Source organism: Pelodiscus sinensis, chromosome 22 (genome assembly GCF_049634645.1).
Source record: "Pelodiscus sinensis isolate JC-2024 chromosome 22, ASM4963464v1, whole genome shotgun sequence".
Taxonomy (NCBI): Eukaryota; Metazoa; Chordata; order Testudines; family Trionychidae; genus Pelodiscus; species Pelodiscus sinensis.
Genome location: NC_134732.1, coordinates 12,798,923 through 12,818,927, shown reverse-complemented (window position 1 = coordinate 12,818,927; position 20,005 = coordinate 12,798,923). Strand labels below are relative to the sequence as shown.

Sequence of the window (20,005 nt, the reverse complement as noted above, 5' to 3'; positions counted from 1 at the left end):
GCCTGCCAACCGCTCGTTGCCACACCCCTCCAAAAGCACATGAGCTTCTGGCGGAGGTGAGACCTTGGAAATGGGAAGAGTTAAAGAGACTGTCAGATCAAGGTGTGCCTGATGCCGGGGCCCAGGGAATTGCGGGGAAGCCTCGTGTCTCTATGGTGAGGAATTGGATCCCAGTTCTTCCAAAATCAACAGGACTTGGAGCACTTTAGCCCTGGTATTTACTGCTCTCACCAGGGGAGGGTGAGATTAAAGAGACTAGGACTTTTCATCTTGGAAAAGAGGAGACTAAGGGGGGGGGGGATATGATAGAGGTCTATAAAATCATGAGTGGTGTGGAGAAAGTGAATAAGGAAAAGTTATTGACTTGTTCCCATAATATAAGAACTAGGGGCCACCAAATAAATTAATGGACGGCAGGTTTAAAACAAATAAAAGGAAGTTCTTCTTCACACAGTGCACAGTCAGCCTGTGGAACTCCTTGCCTGAGGAGGCTGAGAAGGCTAGGACTATAACAGGGTTTAAAAGAGAACTAGATAAATTCATGGAGTGAGCCTCGCTTTGACCCAAACACGGACCTGGAACTGTAAGCAAGAGGGCAGCTGGCAGCGTGGCAGGACCGGTCCTGCAGGGCCCCCGTAGAAGGGCGACACTAGGGAAGCTGGCATCTGGGTAGGTTGGGGTCCTGCTATCTCAGCAGTGCTTTTGTGCTGAAATAAACTGCCCTGGGAAGGCTGGCTGGTGGCTGGCCCTGCCATTGACCTTTGAGAGTGAGCCAGCCACAGGTGCAGGGCTGCGATCTCTCCACTGAATTAATCCCAGAATTGTGGGCAGACTGCAGGTTCCCTCCCATAGAGGTGATAACTGGAGACCTGATGGGACTCCCTGGCACATACCCCGGAGTTTTGGTCCGCTCCAGAACTGTAACAAAGCTCTACCAGCGAAAGTACGTCTGGACTAGGATAACTGTGACTACATTGGCCTGCCAGTGGGGAATCAAACATCCCTGACATAGCTCTAGCGTCAAAAATGCCTCATGTGGAGCCAGGACTTGCAATGATTAACTATCCATAGAGTCATCAATAGTTTATGAAAATAAGGTGGAACAGGTCCATTCTAGTATTTAAAGTGTGCGTGTTGGGGGACGGGGGAGCTTTCTTGGCTAACTGTGGATTTTTATATATTCATTTATTTATTTTTGCATTGATAGACCCAAGGAATTAAAATACGGCTGAGCAGTTTTGAGCTGAATAGCTGGGTGTATCAGTACAGAGGCGGGTGTAAGAGTTTATGTTTAGACTTGAGCACAACTGATCCATCCCCCTCCTTCATAGCCTCAGTCTCTCAGCTGAACTGCAATTGTGAGTGGCTGCAGCCTGCTTAAGGAAACACAAATTCTCTCCCACCTTTTCAGAAAACGATGGAAAACGAAGTGTTTGCATCATTTACTTTCTACAGCACGCTCTTGATTATAAAAATGTATGTTCTTGCCATCATCACAGGACAAGTGAGGCTCAGAAAGAAGGTAAGACATTACAGCTTTTCGGCACTCCAGAACTGCCTGTGCTGCTTTGGGGTTTCTGTTAGTGTTTCTGCAGCTGCTGAGTTTTTAGTTTGAGCCTTTAAAATAGCAACTGACTGGTTTGACTGGCTTTGAAGCAAGTTGGAAACAAAACATTTTATTTTATAGCTGCAGTAGATCAGCACGGCGTGGCGTGTGTGTATTTCCCTCCCATCTGCAACATGTTTAGAGCAGGATTCAAAAAGATAAACAGTAATTTGCAAATGCAAAATGCCATTGCAGGTGAGTTCCTTTTGGAAACAGCCTTTTTTGTTCACTTTCAATTTGACAGTTTGTCTGAAAGAAACTAATTTTTTTTAAAGTTGTTTTTAAACGAATAGCAAAAAAACCAAACCAACAACCCACCCCATGAACTTTGAGTCTGTTTGTGACTTTTTAAAGGCTGAAATTCCTACCTGTGTTTGTTACAGGAAGCTCCAACTTCTTAGGGGTTATACAAGTCTGAAGAAAAGTTGTTTTTTGGATTGGGGAGTAGAACAGAAATATTCTCCTAGTGCAAGGAGAAAACACAGGGCTCACATGTCAACAGAAATCAATCAAATATTCGCTCATGTTTTTTCTCCTCTTGCTTGGACATTCTGTCCCTTTTCCTTAATTAAAAAAAAATAAAGAAAAATCTCAACTGGATGCTCTCCAACCTTGGCTGTAAAGCAGTTCAAACACAGTAAAATTCTTACTGGCGTGGAAACTGGTCAAACTGTGGGGACGTGGTTGCACGCATTTGTTAAATAAGAGCTCTGTTTTTGTTCTGTGTCTTACTGTGAAAACGACGGTGGCTATCTTGCTGTAGCTCTGATGTGTTCGGGCTTGTGTGGTCAGCCCCAAACCATTCAACATCCCTGCATTATGCTCTAGAACAGGGTTTCCCAACCTATGGCTCGGGACCCAAATATGGGTCACCATTACTTTTCAAAAGGCTCTCCAGGTGTCTCCCAGGTGGCTCTTAAGGAGCCATTCACACATTTTTTTGAATTGCCCTGGGTCACCAAGTCTTCCTGAATTGTTAAAATGGGTCCCCATCTGGAAAAGGTTGGGAACCGCTGCTCTAGAACAATGGTATTCAAACAATGTCAGGCACTGGGTCGCCATGCTGTGGGGTGACCAGGCAGCCAACGGGGGCGCTAAGATAAGCTTGCTACCTGTCCTGGTACCATGGACTGTGCTGCACCCCAGAAGTGGCCAGCAGCATGTCTCGGACATAGGCAGAGGGGTCATGGGGCTCTGTGAGCTTCTCCCTCCCCGGGCACCAGCCCCATGGTCCCCTGGCTGGGAACTAACTCTACCAACTGGGGCTGAAGCTACCCCCAGAGATGAAGTCATGTCATTTTCTTAAAAGAGTCTATTAAAATCTCCAGGATTGCTTTCGGTAGTCCTCGGAGATTGATTCCAATTCTGGGAGACTCCAGGAAGGTTGGCAACTCTAATACCATCCCGGGGTGGCTGCATTTCAGTGCTGGGCAAAGCATCTTCTATATTACACAGGGGAATCACATGGCGGTGACATTGAGGCTAAGTCTAGACTGCAGGCTTCTTTCGGAAGAAGCTTTTCCAGAAGATTCCTTCCGGAAAAACTTCTTCTGAAAGAGCGCGTTCACATTGTCAAAGTGCATCGAAAAAGCGATTTGCTTTTTCGAAAGAGAGCGTCCACACTGAATGGACGCTCTCTCGCATTTCAGCTGTGATTACTATGGATGGAATAGCCACCAGGGCACCTGTGCTTTTCCCTCTTTCCTCTTTTTTGAAAGAACTCCCTCTTCCTCGTCCACACACGCCTTTTTCCGAAAGAGGTATTTTGGAAAAAGGCTTCTTCCTCATAGAATGAGGATTCCCAATGTTGGAAAATACCCTCTGTTCTTTCAATTTTCTTTTGGAAGAACGCAATTGCAGTGTGGATGTAATTGAAGTTTTTTTTTGAAAAATGACCGTTTTCCCCCCAAAAAAACCCTCTGTAGTGTAGACATACTCTGAGTTAAGCTTGCAAAATAGTTTTAATTGCAATGTCAAATGCCATCGCCCTCTGCAGTGCAGTACTGATATGAAACCCTTCATTCACCTCCTGGAAAACTTCAGCCCCAAAGAGCTTCAGGCTCTTTTGTAAGCAACTAGAAAAGGGAAGGGGGGTGAGAATGGGAACCCCCTAGGAATAGCTGTCACCGCTGCTGTGTGCAATGAACACTAGGGCTGGGATGGTCCAAGTCGTGCTAACTTTTGAAGATTTAGTCTCCAGTACCCACATGGGGAGCATTAGGTGCCCAAGAAAGGGATTCATGGAAGCCAGCAACTCATCTAAGCCAGACAGGAGTGAAATGCCAAGGAGGGGGCTTAGTTATCTTCAGAGCTGGCCTGATACCCCTGGCTGAGAGGTCAGAGTGAGGTGCCTTCATCTCCTGGAGCTAGGCTCTGAAGCCAAGGCAGCCACTCACGTAACCCATGCCCTAGAACGGGGGTTCTCAAATTTTTTGGCCTGCTCAACACGAACCTTTCTGCAGAGCACCAGCCATGATGACAAAATGGGGGCAGGTTAGGGTGAGGTTGTGGGGTCCGGGTGGGAGGTTGGGTGCAGGAGTTGGCTGGGAGTGGGGGTTTGGCCAGGAGTCCGCCAATGAGAGCAGCAGGGGAAGCCTCCAATCGAGCGGTTTCCTGCACCAGCTGCGGGGTGTGGGGAGCAGGAGTGGAGCCGTTTCCTTCCCCTGCGAGCTGGATCCGGCCTACGAGGCTCGAGGCTCCCTCCTGCAGTGGGAAGCCAACCCTGCTGTGGTGGGGGAGGGACCTATGGGGCTGGATGGCTTGCACGGGCTCCCTGCTGCAGGGAGAGCTGAGCCCTGAGCCCACAGCCCACCTGCAGGATGGTCGGGGACCACTAGTGGACCATACTTTGAGAACCCTAGAAGCCCTAGAAGCCAGACTTGTGTGAGTTTCTCTCATGCTCTTCCTAGGTTTCCCTGTACACCTAGGGTCAACTTATCCATTAGGCGCAGTAGGCAAAGTGCCTAGGGCCCATAATACTTTTAGGGGCCCAATGAAAATGTTTTAATTTCTTTTAAAATCAGAAGAAAAAAATGAACTTTTAGGGTCGAAGAAAATGTTTAAATTTTTTTCTCACATCAGAAAAAAATGAAACTTTTAGGGCCCATGAAAATCTATTAAATTTTGCCTAAAACAGAAAAAAAATGTTGAAGTTATATCAAAAATAATTTTTAATATTGATATGATTATGGTGGGAGGGGCCCATGAAGGCAAAAGTGCCTAGGGCCCACGAAAGTCATAATGTGGCTCTGTGTCCCCCCACTTGTCTCTTTGTGGGGGGCTGTGCTGCCTGCTCCCTCCCACACACTTATTGGCAGCCTGTAGCCAGCCCTCCTGCACTGGGCTCTGACTGGGACATGGTGTGCCCGCCTAAAGCATGCCTACGGGTCATTGGCAAGACAGGTATTCTCATGCTTTGGCCCCTTTGTGGCTTAAGCAAGATCCAGGGCTCTGAGCAGCTTGCTAGCTATGGGTCGGCATCAGCGCTTAGGCAGCTGACTGGTGGAAACGCAAGCCCCTAGGGGATCTGGGTACCCGCAGGGCTGTGTGGCAGCTGAGGGCCGCTATGAAAGCATCAGTGGTGCCTAAAGAAGCGGATGAGGCCTCTAAATACCAGTGAGGAGCTGGGCCTGGGTGTCCAAATCCCTAAGCAGCTTTGACAATCTCAGCCCAAGAGCCTGATCCTGCTTGAGCAAGCTGCCCGCTCCAGTGCCTGAGCATGTGACTGAATTAATCACGTGCTGGAGTGCTGGCAGGACTGGGCCCCAAGACTGCGTAGCTGCTGCACAGTTAATAAGGAACAGGAATGGATCACACCCTACACTTTGTGCAGCCCAGAGGAGCTGTGGGAACATTAACTCCCCATTTCCTGGCTGCATTTCAGCTGAGCAGCCTTAACCTTGTGCAGCAAACTTGTTTAACTCAAGAGCCCTGCAAATCCACAGAGCCGCAGATCGTTTTATGGCTCGGGTGCAGATACAAATGTTGGCTCTGCTCAGGGCTCTGCGCCTTATGCTCCTGTGAGCCTCGGTCAGAAGCATCTCCCCCTGCTTCTTGGATGGCAGTCAGTGATCCCTGTCACCTGAGCACTTGGGTGTCCACCCAGGAGAGATTCCAAAACTGGTTAGCGGGGTGGCATGTGTTTCTACTGGTGGTGCATGTCCACCCATGGCTCGGTGCACAGAACAAAATTTATTCTGCATACCAATTAGAGGCAACATTGATGGCAATTCTGTCTTCCAGGCTTTTGCCAATCCAGAGGACGCCCTGAGGAATGGAGGGCTGCAGTACTACCGAGAGGACCCGGATGTGGAGCGATGCCGCAGGCAAGTGCTGTACTGTGAATTCTGTGTACTGTGTTCTCTGGGGTTGAGAAATGATCCTCGGCAGCTGCAAGGTGTCAGGGGAAAGGCAAAGCGAAGGGCTCATTAATTCGGCAGTTACGATCAACAGGCGCCTGAAGCAGGATCCCATCAGCTCCTCGTGCTGGGGCTAGTTAAATATTAAACGGGGAAACCGGCTGGTGAAACATGGAAGGATTCATGCCTGGGGTCCTAACACTATCCATCCAGTGGTCCTATTATAACTGGCTCCTTTGAGTCCAGTTTTTCAGTGTCCCAGACAGCTGTAGGCATGTCTTGAATTAATGCGCTAAGGTCTCTCCAGCTCCACCAGACCAAATCTTCACTTATCCCTGCACAGCGCTGACAACACGACAGTCCATGAGCAGAAATGCTTGCTGCTGTCGCAGCTCCAGGCTCCCCTACAAAGCTGCCCATGCACCATGGCCACTCTTTCAGTCCTCGGTCTAAGAAGAGACAGTCAGTGATGTCACATTGCATATTGGTTTTGCCTCCAATCCAGTGCTTCTTAAACTGTGTTCCATGGCACACTGGTGTGCCGCGAGGCTGTCGGAGGTGTGCTGCGGAGAACAACAGAGTTCAAAATGGCTGCCATTAAAGGGGCAGGCAACCTTTTTTTTTCCCCAATAACTTTTCTCCGGCCTCTTTTTTTTTTTTCTCAGCAAAAAAGTCCTTGGTGTTCCTCATAAAAAAAAAATTATTGTTTGGTGTTCTTCGGTCTTAAAAAGTTTAAGAAACTCTGCTTTAATGGGTCCAAGTGAGGTTGCGATCCCCCCCTTAAGCTGAGCTCACTTGCGCTGCTGCTAGATTTTAACCCACACTCCAAAAGGTGGCAAGCAGTGTATTAACCCACAGACACTTCACTTCACAAAGGCTACATCTAGATTGCATCCCTTTTTCGTAAAAGGGATGCAAATTAGACGTATCGCAATTGCTAATGAAGCGGGGATTTAAATCTCCCTGCTTCATTAGCATAAAAATGGCTGCCGCTTTTTTTCGGCATGGAGCTTTGCCGGAAAAAAGCGCCAGTCTAGATGCGGATCTTTTGGAAAATAAAGCCTTTTCCGAAAGATCCCTTATCTCTCTTAAAATAAGGGATAAGGGATCTTTCGGAAAAGGCTTTATTTTCCGAAAGATCCGCGTCTAGACTGGCGCTTTTTTCCGGCAAAGCTCCATGCCGGAAAAAAGTGGCAGCCATTTTTATGCTAATGAAGCGGGGGAGATATAAATCCCTGCTTCATTAGCAATTGCGATACGCCTAATTTGCATCCCTTTTACAAAAAAGGGATGCAATCTAGACATAGCCAAGGAGTTTTGAAGCTGCGTTAAGGAACTTGGTGTTGTACAACAGTGAACCCATAGCCTCAGGATCTGCAGAATTAGGTTGACACGAAACAGCTTACTGCAACCTCCCTCTGTAAGCCTCTGCCGGACTATGTCACGCCCACAGATATAACTCCCCCATGACCCTGACTGACTAACTCCACCTCGGCCAGAGGCATAGCACCGAAGTCAATGGAGTTAGGTGGATGCAGTGTTAGTTCAGACACCACGCTGCTTCCATCAATCGTGGCTGCCTTTCAGAAGCTGTCCCACATGGTCCCATGCTCTCAGGTGAATCGGTGCCAGGGCTCCTGGTGAGGACGCGCACTGCCGATACAAGGGGCGTGGTGTGGACGTGCCAAAGCGACTTAACTGCTGCGATGGCAGCATATCAATGTAAGTTAACTTAATTTTGCAGTGTTGGCCCTGAGCATATATGTGTGTGGGCAGGGCCATTGATGCAGGGGTGTAACCACTGGTGGGCCTGCGTGGGCCATGGCCCATCTCCTTTTTATCAAGGCCTACCCCTCACCAACCTGCCTGGCACTCCAGCTGGGGAGCAGGGACGGAGCACCGAGGCTTATCCTGCTCTGCTCTGTCTGGGGAGCAGTGCTGGGTCTTACCCTGCGCTGGCAGGACAGCGGGGGAGGAGGACACCAGGGCTTCCCCTGCTCCATCCCAGCCAGAGCACCGGGGAGCAGGGCCAGGGTTACATGGCTTACCCTGCTCCACTTCAGGTCTATGTCCATGAGTGGGACGGGGGCTTAACCCCCTCATCCCTCCTGTCATGATCCTTCCCCCATTCTTGCCCACCCACCTGAAGTCAGGGCCCAGCCAAGTGGGCCAATCTGGTGCTGATGGGATGACGGGGTAAAGGGGGTGTTGCCCCAGGGCCTGGTGATCTCAAAGATACCAGGCTCCAGGCTACCTTGCTGCTACTGGAAACTTTTTAAACCGCTGTGGGAGCCCTCCATGGCATGGTCTGGGTAGCACTGAACGGGGGGGCCCCTAGTCCTTCCCCGTCTGCCTGAGGCCCTTCTTCTTCCTGCCTGCAGGTTGCCTCCACTGGAATTTGCAGAGAGATAACTAATCCCCCTTTTTGGCAGTGAAGACGTAGCCCTAGTGAAGCCAAGGCAGGAGTAACTTTAACCCTTGTTGGCTGGTCAAAGTTAATCCCAAGGGTGGTTTAGAGTCTACTGTCAGTTACAGAGACAGCTGCTTTGTCTTAGCTAGCCCAAGCTACAATGCTAGAGAACGCCTTTCCAAGTGAAGGACAAGCCTTACTTGGCCTTGGCCTAGCCGCGCCGCTCAGGAGTACGAGACGGTGATGGTTAGAAGTTGTGCGATGGGAGATACGAAAGGGCTGGAAAAAGAATCCCTCAGCCTTTTAAGGAGCCTCTAGCATGAGAGTTGGCCTAAAAGCTGCCTTTGTTTCTTCCCATCTCTCTGGTTGACATCTCTCTGGGAGGACTTGATGTGCTGGCTTAGCTAGCACCCGGGAGTTTATTTTTGTTGAGCTAAGGGCTGGGCAGTGGTGGAAGCAGTGTGGGCCCCATTAGCCTTGTGTTCTCCGGGACTTCCAATGTGTCAGAGGAGAAGCTGGTTGCATGACACAGAAATGGTGGCGAAATGAGTTGGGTGTGGGGAGATTTACAGTTGTTTACTGCGGAATATAAAGCTGGATCTGGAATGTAAGCAAAGGATTTCTGAAGTAAAGTCTAAAGCAGGTGGTGTGTGCTCTGGGGATGGGTGGCTTACGGAAGCAGGGACATGCGCTATAATTATGGTGACCATACACCCCTTTTTTCTGGGTCAGTCACGGATTTAAGGGTTCTGTCCCAGTGTCCTGATAAAGGCAGCAAATATCCCGGAAAAGCCGTTGGGCTCCGGCTACAAACGGCACCACCATTTCCCCCCTCTCCGGGACACCCTCGCAGACAGCCAGCACTAGCTCAGCGTAGCAGCAACACCCCGCCCCCACCCAGCACGTAAGCGCCTCCGTTGGTGATTTGCAGGGCACCCAGGGATGCTGCCGGTGGCGCGCAGTATCCAGAGTGCCAATCTCCCCTGAAGCATGCGCCGCCGTCTCGCGCCCCCACGTCCCCACATAGCCCTTCCCTCCCATTGCGGGACTGCCAGCCCAGCCATGCTGCCTCCTCCATCCCAAGGTGGCCACCACCGCTGCTGGAGGGGGAGGGGGATAAATCCGGCAAGCCGCTCCTGAGCGTCCTGGCAGAGACCACGCAGAGCCCGGCTGGAGCGCTGTAGAGCAGGGTATGTTCAGGCTCTGCCAGTGCACTCTCTGCACGGCCCTTTCTCCCCCCGCCCCTTCCCACCCTGCTGGGGGAGCAGCAGTGCATGGACCCGCTTACACACCCTACTTCCCCCCAGGCTCCTGCTAATGGGAGCCAAAGCTGGTGTGGGAACTTCAGTAAAATTAGCACCGCGGGTGTCTCAGCTCCAGGCCCAGCAAACGGTCCTGTCTTGGAAGCAGCTGGGACCAGGGCTGTGGGGACTTCTGGGGCCCAACCACAGACTCCAGCCCCACAAACTGGAAGGCAGAAGATGGGGGAGAGGAAGGGGGAAAACTGGGGGGAAGGGGCTTGTGCTGAGGGGAGGGGGCAGGGCAGGAGAAGAAAGGGGAAGGCACCAAGGGACAGGGTGAAGGAGAGTCAAATGTCAGGGGACCAAGTGGAGACAATGAGGAAAAGGGCAGGAGGGGAGGTGTCAGTCGGAGGGGGGAGGGCACAGGGTGATGCTGGGAGAGGAGAGGGCATTGGGGGCAAGAAGGGTGGTGCTGTGAGAAGAGGGGTTGAAAGGAGGGGTGGGCATGAGGAAGGCGGGGATGAAGAGCACAAAGGGGCATGAGGTGAACTGGGGCAGAGAGTGGTGAGGGGGTGGGCATCAGGGAAAAAGAGGGCAAGAGGGGCAGGGGCAGTGAGGGAAGGTGGAGGCACCAGGAGGGTGCAGGGGTAAGGGAAGTTGCAGGTGCCAGGGGATTCTGGGGGTGAAGCAGAAGGGCAGACACCTGCAGGGGAGGGGCCAGAACCAGAGGAGAGAGGCAAAGGAGGTGTTAGGAGAGGGGATGAGGAGGGGTAGCTCATGTGATCAGAGTGGGGCTACTGGAGGAGTGCGCACAGAGGGGAAGGGCTGGTGCAGGGGGCAGGTCCCAGGTGGGCTGAGGGGAGTAAGAAGGGCAGGAGTCAGGACAGCAGGTACCAGGGGAGCTGATGAAGCAAGGGGAGGAGACATGGCAGCAGAGGGAAAAGGTTCATAAGATATTTATTAATAACTTGAGTGTCACAGTGGCACATCCAAACAAGCCACATGAACTCAGTACTGGGGCACAACACAAAATTCATTCTGCTCATGGGAGGAAACTCTTAGAAGGAACACTTCCCCCAGCCTCTCTGCGCCCTTCCCCTCCCCCCCCGCCCCGCCCCCGAGTTAATGTGACACACTCAGTTTAATGCAATTGCAGGATAGTTGCATGAGGGGGGTTTGGTGGGGGCCAAACTCATCCCTATTGGTAGGAGGATGGTGGGAAAAGTTCTTAGGGGGGGTCACATGACACCTTTTACTTCTGGTCATGTGTCCATCTTGAACCCCGAGAGTGTTACCTTCAGGGGCATGGCTAATGGGGGTCAGGGACATGGTTAACAGGGGTCATGGGGTGTGGCTAATGTGTCCCTAATTTTGGTTCAGAAAATATGGTCACCATAGCTATAACGGAATGGCTTCATACCAGAGAACAGACTACTGCCCCCTAGTGTCTGCCCACAGGAAGGATAAGAAACCAATTTATCAGCTCAGGCAAATCTCTCACTGAATCTCTCAGATTGGCGACTAAGAGAGAGAGGACCATGACCAAATAATTGTAACATCCATGTGGAGCAAGGGGGCGGGACCCACACTTTGAATCTCACATGCACTGAACACGCAAGGTCATGCCACATGGAGAATACCATTTCATATAGAATACACTGGGGGAGGAGGCAAGCCACTGGGGTGGAGCCCCGCTGCTGAGGGTAGAGTACCTTCCCTTAAAATATCAGGACTTACCTCCGCCTCCTATTTCTCATGGGACCACCCAGCATGCGATGTGGAGAGAGCTGAGTTGCTCTGGATTTACACTGGTGAGACCAAGAATTTAGCCCCCAGAGTTTAGCAACTGAGGCAGTCTCCGGGGAAATGTGACTGAGAAAAAGGCACTGAGGAAGCAAGAGCTTTGGTCTCAGAGTCACCCAGGTGAGGACAAATGGGGAGTGGGTTTGGGCCTTCCAGTCAGCGGATAAAAATCCTGATTAAAAACAAACTAGAGCCCAGCGATTGCCTTTCCACGCCTGGACGCTCAGGACAGGAAATGGCTTGATTGAAGTGTCCGCCACGGGCTGTGGTTGCCTTGTTTACGTAAAATCCTCATTTGTGGGTTTGGAGTGAGGATGAGGAGACAGGAAATGGTGACTGGCTGCTTTGGAACGGCTACATTTGGCGCACGCTCCGTCTCCCTCGGAAACAGGGATATGGTGATTGGAAGCAGCTGCAAGGCATCGAGGCCTGTCAACCAGCTCCTTCTTCCCAGCCTTTCTGCCTCAGTGTAAATGCTCAAAATACAAATGCTTTCATTTCCCCCCCTCCCCTGCCCCACCTTTGCCACGGAGACAGTCCAGGCATGCCAAGTTAGCTAATAACATGGCCAGAGGGAATCCTGGTGTGGATGAGTATGGTGCACTCCTGCTAAGGCTAGACATGGTATGGAAAAGGTCAGCCTCAACTGGAGACAGGGATTTCAAAGCCTTATTGCTTAAGGCTTATTGCAAGAGCTGGTCCAAAACATTTCCAACAGATGTTTTCTGTTAGAGAAAATGCTGATTTGGCAGCATATGAATGTTTGTGGGTATGTGCAGAGTTTTTATTATGGATCGTTTATCAATGTTTGATTTGCCTTTTGTTGTTGTATTAGAAACTGTGAGGTGCTGTGACCTTTTGCCTCAGAACATTGTGACTTCATATCCTAGGGTGACATCATAATGCCAGCACACAATATGTCAGGCTCTGATGCAGTGTCGTGTTGTGAGGGTCACCAGGCGGGGATGTGCCGTGTGATATGTCTCGCTAGCCCATTACATCATGACACGATACCCTCTCTCGTACAAACTGAAGTGGCACACTGCACATTTTTGTCCTGATTTGAGATTAAACCAAATTTAAAATCAGGCAATAGTCCAAATTCAACCAGCTGTGCTTATTTGTATTGTTGTAGCACTTAGGAGTCCCATTCATGGACCATTGAGCTAGGCCAGGGATGGGCAAATACTGTCCTGCAGGCCAGATTAGGTCCACCAGTGTTAGCACCTGGTAGGCCCTCACAGCTAGATTTACCTGCACCTCTGTAGGTATGGGTGATTGCAGCTTCTGTTGGCTATGCCTGCGGAGGTGTCCTGGTCTGCACCACTTCCATTGGCCAGGAGTGGCGACCTGTGGCCAATGGGAGCTGCAATCGCCAGTCCCTGCAGAGGCACAGGTAAATATAGCAGTGGCGGCCCACCAGGGGCTAACCCTGGTGAATTACTGCCGTTTATTGCCCACCCCGTGCTAGGTGCTGTACAAACACAGAACAAAAAGTCTTTGTTCCAAAGAGCTGCATTCTAGGTAAGGGCCTGAGATGTATTGAGATACCAGTCATCTCTGGGGGAATAAGGAGAAGGAGGTCTTTTTTAAAGCTGACATGCAATGGGACAGGTAAAATGGGTTTATACTTTTATCCTTTGATAGGAAAAAGGACAACTTTATTTCTGACTACTTTTAACACTAGAAATTTGAGTCTTGTCTACTCTCACTTCCTGGAAGACTCTATAGACAACTAGGGACCCAGGAGGCTTATGACATCACAGGTACCAAGCCAGTGAAACTTGACTGAGAGCAGAAGGATTGTGTTTTGGTCAACCTGTTCCAGGCTCTGCCCTACTGACACACAGGTGTTTTTTGGGAGAAGGGGGCTTACAGGTAACTGACACGTGTTCTCTCACTAACAAGGCCAGCAGTAGGACTTACTGTAAAGTAGCTAGGTGAAAGCAGTCCTATAACCCCTGTCTATGTTGACCACAATAGTACTTCAATCTGCAGTAAAACTCTGCAGTTTTATCCTGGCATAGCTAATGCATGTTAGTGATCCTGCAGTAAGAACACCCCTCTTTTGTTAAAGACAAAGCATAAAACTCACTCTCCAGATTTCTAGAGATCACAAAGAATCCAATAGCCTTCCCTCTTGGAGGTCACCTGTAAATGTATTTTGTAGAGACTGGCCTAAGCCTCATAACTCAGAGCTACATCTGAATTTCCAGCATTCCATTCCTGGTGAGTGTTCACATTAGGGGGTTTTTTCCCCCCGGGCCCAGTCTCGAGCAGACATGGAGCCCTGCAAGAGCTATGCGTCTCTTGCAGGTGACTCAGGGCATTGTTATCTTTACCCCCAAACAATTTAAAGGTGAATATATAACATTAAAGTGGCTTGTGGTATAAGCCTGGGCTTGAGAAATAAGCTGCACCTATTTCCTGTACCGTCTCTACTCCTGGGTTCTGCTGCCCTGACTTACGCAACCAGTTCCAGCTCAAAAGCAGCATTCGGTTAGAATTACCTGTAAAATGCCGTGGGATTTGGCAGGCTGGGAAGAGGAAGCCCAAATGAACAAGGATACAGGAAACAAGACTCCGTGGGGAAAGCTGATCCATCCCAGGGCCTGGCTTCTGCTGAATGAATTGGGGCAGAGTTGAAACGTGATTATTCTAGGCATGTGGGTGGGGAGCTCGGTGTCTTCACACTGCAGCTCCCAGTCTTGAGTGTTAAGCAGGGTCCTTTCTAGTGGCATTTTTGGGGGAGGCCTGTACTGATCTTGATTTTTTTTTGGAAGGGGAGGGGCTCAGTCCTCCCAGGTATAGAGTGCTCTCAGGTCCTATCACTTCAGTAGGAGTTGGGGGCTCAGCACCTTCTAGGATGGGAGCTCTAAGAGAGAAAATGGAATTAAGAACCCATCCAGAATTCATTAAGTCCAATAGAAAGCCTCCCAGGGACTTCAGCTGGGAGTAGCATTGATCCCTCCAGGTCATCATGAACTTAGCCATCATCTTAACTAGTGATTTCATATATAATTCGGCATAGCTGGTAGCACTGCGTATACTTCGTGTCGTCCAACACTTCTCATTAGACTCTCTCCCCGCCAGAGGAGGGGGTAGATGGGTGGAACCAGGAAAACTTGCATCAACAAATCAGTGAAAGCTTGGATGGTCTTCAAATTTTCTTTTGGTACCTCATGGGAAATTTGGAAAGATTTACACACACATCTGTGTGCTGACGTAGTGAGCAGATTTCATCCAGGATTTTGGTTTCCCCAGCTTTTAGGAAGCTTTGTTTCGTCCTCATTTTGTAAACTCTTCCCGGATGGCTGGGGAAGGGTTAGTGGGGACAGTGCATCTTTCCATAGGTTCTAATATCTTAGCGCAGCGTTTCTGTGGTTCCCCTCCTGCTTTGGCTTTCGCTATTGAGAAGGCTTGCTTTAAAGATACTGGGCGATAAAATTAGGTGCCTCATTCCCACTGAAATCCAGCGGGAGTTGGCTGCCAGGCGCCCTTGAAAAGCCTGGTAACTTTTCATTTCTTGGCACATGTGTTTCCTCAGTGGCATTCCACCCAACAGCAATTCATCTGTCCTCTTCTGGAGCTGTTACGATGGGAGAGTCCATGCAGCCCAGAAAGGCAGGGATGGCAACATGGGCTGGCTTCGGGGGGGGGGGGGGGGGGGAGGGCAGAGGAGGGAGCAGACTTGCTGGGGAGCCAGCTCCATGCTCTTGAATGAGGTGAGGCATTGGCTGGAAGGAGGCGGGGCTGCAGGAAGCCAACCCTCGGTGCTGCCCGGAGCATGCCGCTCTGCACCCCGCCCCCCTGAGCAGTCCTCAAAACTGCTCAGAGCACGCCGCACAGGGCTCCGCAGAGATTTTAAAGGGCCCAGGGCTCCGGCTGCTGCAGCTTCTTTGACAGTGGCAGCTGGGAGCCCTAAGCCCTTTTGAATCACCTCCTCCCTGTACCGCTGGGGCTGGGCCTGTGTATGGGGCGGGGGGAAAGGGGGTGGGGAAGAAGAATTGGGCAGTTCAGTGATTGGTGGGAAGGAATAGACTCCACAGCAGCCCCATAAGCCTGAACTATCCTGTTTGCATTTTCAGGGCCCATCGTAATGACATGGAGAACATTTTCCCCTTCCTCTTCCTTGGGGCCATCTACTCGCTGCTGGAGCCCAATCCCCTCCTGGCACGAGCCCACTTCCTGATCTTCTGCTTGGGGCGGATAGTTCACACCGTGGCCTACCTGCTGCAGCTGAAAGCTCCCACGCGCTCGGTGGCATACAGCGTGGCCCAGCTGCCCTGCTTCTCCATGGCACTGCAGATCCTCTTCGCGGTCATACCAAACTGGTAACACGCAAGACTCACCCGCCAGGGCTGCCGAGGGGCTTAGAAAGATGTGACTGTGCTGCTTTCCCAGGAGATGGACTTACTCTGCTGTGGCTTTTGTGCAGGAGTCTCCCAGCTGGACAGAGCCCGTGGCTCACTTGAAACCCCCCTGCGTGTGTGCAGCACCCCATTCCCAGGGGCAGGCTGCAGAGGCAGAAGGGAATGCTTTACGCAGACGGATGCTCTTGTATTAAGCACTCAGCAATTAGCATCCCAGCAACGGCATTGTGGCATCTTCCAGGCTCCTCGCTGGCGACCTGGGCATTGGGTTCTTGGGGGTGGGAGTGGTGAAGATGGGGTGGATGCCCCGTTAAGAACACAAATTAAACCAGGCAGTGGTAAGGCATCTGTAAGCAGTCTGGCTCTGTCACTATGGGGAGGGAGAAGGGGAGACACTTCATAGAATCATAGAGCTGGAAGAGACCTCAGGAGGTCATCAAGTCCAGCCCCCTGCCCAAGGCAGGACCAATCCCAAATAAATCAACCCAGCCAGGGCTTTGTCAAGCCAAGACTTAAAAACCTATAAGGATGGAGACTCCACTACTTCCCTAGGGAACCCATTCCAGTGCTTCACCACCCTCCTAGTGAAATAGTTTTTTCCTAATATCCAACCTAGACCTCTCCCCTGTAGATTGAGACCATTGCTCCTTGTTCTGCCATCCGTCACTACTGTGAACAGCCTCTCTCCATCCTCATTGGAACCTCCCTTCAGGAAATTGAAGGCTGCTATCAAATCCCCCCTCACTCTTCTCTTCTGCAGACTAAACAAGCCCAAATCCCTCAGCCTCTCCTCATAGGTCATGTGCTATAGCCCCCTAATCATTTTGGTCACCCTCCGCTGGACTCTCTCCAATGCGTCCACATCCTTTCTATAGTGGGGTGCCCAGAACTGGACGCAGTACTCCAGATGTGGCCTCACCAAGGTGGAATAAAGGGGAATAATCACTTCTCTGGATCTGCTGGCAATGCTCCTCCTAATGCACCCTGATATGCCATTAGCCTCCTTGGCTACAAGGGCACACTGTTGACTCATATTCAGATTCTCATCCACTGTAATCCCAGGTCCTTTTCTGCAGAACTGCTACTTAGCCATTCAGTCCCCAGCCTGTACCAATGCTTGGGATTCTTTTGTCCCAAGTACAGGACTCTACACTTGTCCTTGGTGAACATCATCAGATTTCTTTTGTCCCGATCCTCTACTCTGTCCAGGTCACTCTGGACCCTATCCCTGCCCTCCAGCGTATCCACCTTTCCCCCTAGCTTAGTGTCATCTATGAACTTGCTGAGGGTGCAATCCATCCCCTCATTCAGGTCATTAATAAAGATGTTGAACAAAACTGATCCAAGAACAGATCCTTGGGGCACTCCGCTAGAAACTGACCGCCAACCTGTCATCAAGCCATTGATCACTAGCCATTGGGCCCAACAGTCTAGCCAGCTTTCTATCCATCTTAGTCCATTTATCCAATCCATATTCCCTTAACTTGCTGGCAAGACTATTGTGAGAGACCGCATCAAAAGCTTTGCTAAAGTCAAGGTATATCACATCCACTGACTTCCCCATATCCACAGAGCCAGTTACCTCATCACAGAAGCTAATCACATTGGTCAGGCATGACTTGCCCTTCATGAATCCATGTTGACTATTCCTGATCACTCGGGCTTGCCAAGCATGCGTGACCAGAGCTCCCCTAACCCTGCCTTGCCTCCCCTCCCCAGCACTGCTCTAGCTCCAGGGAGCCTCCTGCTTCCCTAACAGCCAGGCCTGCACTGCTCTCCTCTGCATCAGCAGACCCTTCTCCCTTATATAGCTCCCAGCTGGGCCCTCATCACTAGAACTGCCTCAGCTAGGGCTTTGCTCCCAGCCCCTGCTTCGGGCTGGGGTTTTGCCCTTAAAGGGCCAGTGTAGGGCAAGCACCCTGTCACACCCTGGTTAGAGAGATCCTCTCCTTTTCGTTTCTCTTTTAACTTCCTGAACAGGAAGGAAACAAGTTGGGGGCGTGGCATCTGCTGCTGTCCGGTGAATCTCTGCTAGGAAGCAGAACCCAAAGGGTTAAATCTCTCAGTGGGTGGCAGTAAAGCCACAGAGGGAACTGGTGATTTTGCACCTTCCAAAGCCAAGTTACATCAGCAATCCAAAGAAAGGGCTCCTCCGGGCCCCTGAGATCAAGACTTCCCTTTGACTGTAAACTCCAGAGCAGATGGGTCCATTTGGAGGGAGAAGGGGGGATTGGCTTGGGGCATGTCAGACCATCTCCAGACTCCATCCTGCAAAGAGTAATCTATTCCAAGGAAGTCCAAGGTCTTGTCACAAACCAATTCTACTAGCCAGATACACAGAGAAGCACTGGAATTAGAGTTCATCCACAAATTCAATTTTCATGCTAATGGACTCAATCATGATGAAGGATGGCTAGGACATTATCTACCTAATAGTCAGTGAAGGTGCAAACAGCTCTTTGTGTAGATTCCTATGTCAGGAAGGATACTATCAATTGACTTTGATTCTTATCTGCTTCGTTTTAACTACTCAATCTTCAGATACTTACTGATTCCCTCTACCTTCCTGAATTTTCTATACTCCCTGCTCCCTGTCTCCCACCCCCTCCTTTTCTTCCTCCCTCCCCTTCTCTCCTATTTATTTTGGGTCTGCATATCCTAAACTCAAAACTCTGGTCAGTTGTGCCCACAAAAGCTCACGATCCCATCTACATGTTTTGTTAGTCTATAAAGTTCTACCAGACCATTTGTTGTTTTTTTCTGTACAGACTAACTCGGCTACGCTTCTGGGAAATAATGTTAGTCCCTCCCCTCACACCTCCCATGACAAACAAGGAGTTAATGATATGCCAGGAAGAGCAAATTGGAGCAGGAGCTAGCCCCTGGCTGCATATGCCACTGTTTTCCCTGCGAAGCTGGAGTTGGCAGCCTGGAAGGCCAGAGAGGTCTGGGGAGGGGGTAATTGCCCTTGCTACAGCGGGAGCTTGGGTTGGGAGTGGCAAGTGGCTGCTCTGGGTTTGTCTGAATTCTGTGATTAGGAGTTTTCGATCCTTGCCAGTGGAGATGAGCTCAAGTCTGTATCCCATCTGCCTTTGTAGAAAGGGGAGGAGGTTCGGAACCATCCTGAAATGGCCAAACTCGACCCATTTAGCTGACTCCTCTTCTCTTCAGCCTGCCTCCTCTTTTAAAGTGGGTGCTGGGGGGAGAAGCTGGATAAAATGGGACCGTGATCAGACCCATTGTTGCTTTATGGAGGGGAGAGAAGAGAGTGCTGGGATCTGCTTTTTGGGGGCGAAAGGCAGGTGGAGCACAAAAAAATCCAGTTTGTAGAGTGTCTGTCACCGAGAGTCCTGTGACATTTGCCTGTTGTAAAATCAGCTTTCCTGGAATCCTGGTCATACGACGCCAGGAATCTTGGCTTTCTTCAAACAACAAACAGTTCATTTCCTGGCATAAAGATTACAGAGAGGAACTTGGAACAGTGAATCGTAAAAACTGAGTCGTGGCAGGAGGAAGAGACAAATAAATAAAAGCCTGTTTGTTTGGGGGTTGTTTTTTTCCAATCGTTTGTAAATATCGTGGGTTTTGGTGTGCTAATGCCTGATTCTTTCTTTAAGGAGTTGGGGTTGGCCATGCTAAGTTTGGGTTTCTCTGAAACTGCTCCAGGCAGGGGAGTCGATAGTCTCCGCAGGTCCTTGGGCAAGGGGGGCTCTGCGCTCCCAAAAGGGGTGGAGCCTGAGGGCAGCCAGACCTTCACCCTACCTGGAGTGTGGTGTGGCGCTCTGCTGGTGATTTAAAGAGTTTGGGGCCCTGGCTGCCAATTGCTGGGCCCCGGGACAGCTCTCCCCTTTGCTGCCCCTGTCAACGGGCCTGGTCCCAGGAAGTCAGTACGGCTGTGTCTAGACTGGCCAGTTTTTCCGGAAAATCAGCCACTTTTCCAGAAAAACTTGCCAGCTGTCTACACTGGCCGCTTGAATTTCCGCAAAAGCACTGACTTCCTACTGTAAGAAATCAGTGCTTCTTATGGAAATACTATGCTGCTCCCATTTGGGCAAAAGTCCCTTTTGCACAAAAGGGCCAGTGTAGACAGCTCAGATTTGTTTTGCGCAAAAAAGCCCCAATCACGAAAATGGCGATCGGGGCTTTTTTGCGTAAAAGCGCATCTAGATTGGCCACGGACGCTTTTCCACAAAAAGTGCTTTTGCGGAAAAGCG

The 20,005-nt window shown here is 50.5% G+C and overlaps 1 protein-coding gene across 1 annotated transcript; it reads left to right on the top strand.

Annotated features, from left to right (window-relative positions):
- The first annotated feature begins 1,160 nt into the window (after positions 1-1,160).
- PTGES (prostaglandin E synthase) lies at positions 1,161-19,338 on the top strand. Its single transcript, XM_075905259.1, has 3 exons — positions 1,161-1,522; positions 5,849-5,931; positions 15,507-19,338. The coding sequence occupies exons 1-3, from the start codon at positions 1,418-1,420 to the stop codon at positions 15,754-15,756; spliced, it is 438 nt and encodes a 145-aa protein (XP_075761374.1). The 5' UTR covers positions 1,161-1,417; the 3' UTR covers positions 15,757-19,338.
- The last annotated feature ends 667 nt before the right edge of the window (positions 19,339-20,005 follow it).

What these genes read in the sequence shown, in the direction of transcription:
- PTGES (XM_075905259.1), top strand. Translation starts at nt 1,418, where the DNA reads ATGGAAAACGAAGTGTTTGCATCATTTACTTTCTACAGCACGCTCTTG. An exon ending in AAGTGAGGCTCAGAAAGAAG is followed by an intron (nt 1,523 to 5,848) that starts GTAAGACATTAC and finishes TCTGTCTTCCAG; the next exon opens with GCTTTTGCCAATCCAGAGGA. An exon ending in GATGTGGAGCGATGCCGCAG is followed by an intron (nt 5,932 to 15,506) that starts GCAAGTGCTGTA and finishes TTGCATTTTCAG; the next exon opens with GGCCCATCGTAATGACATGG.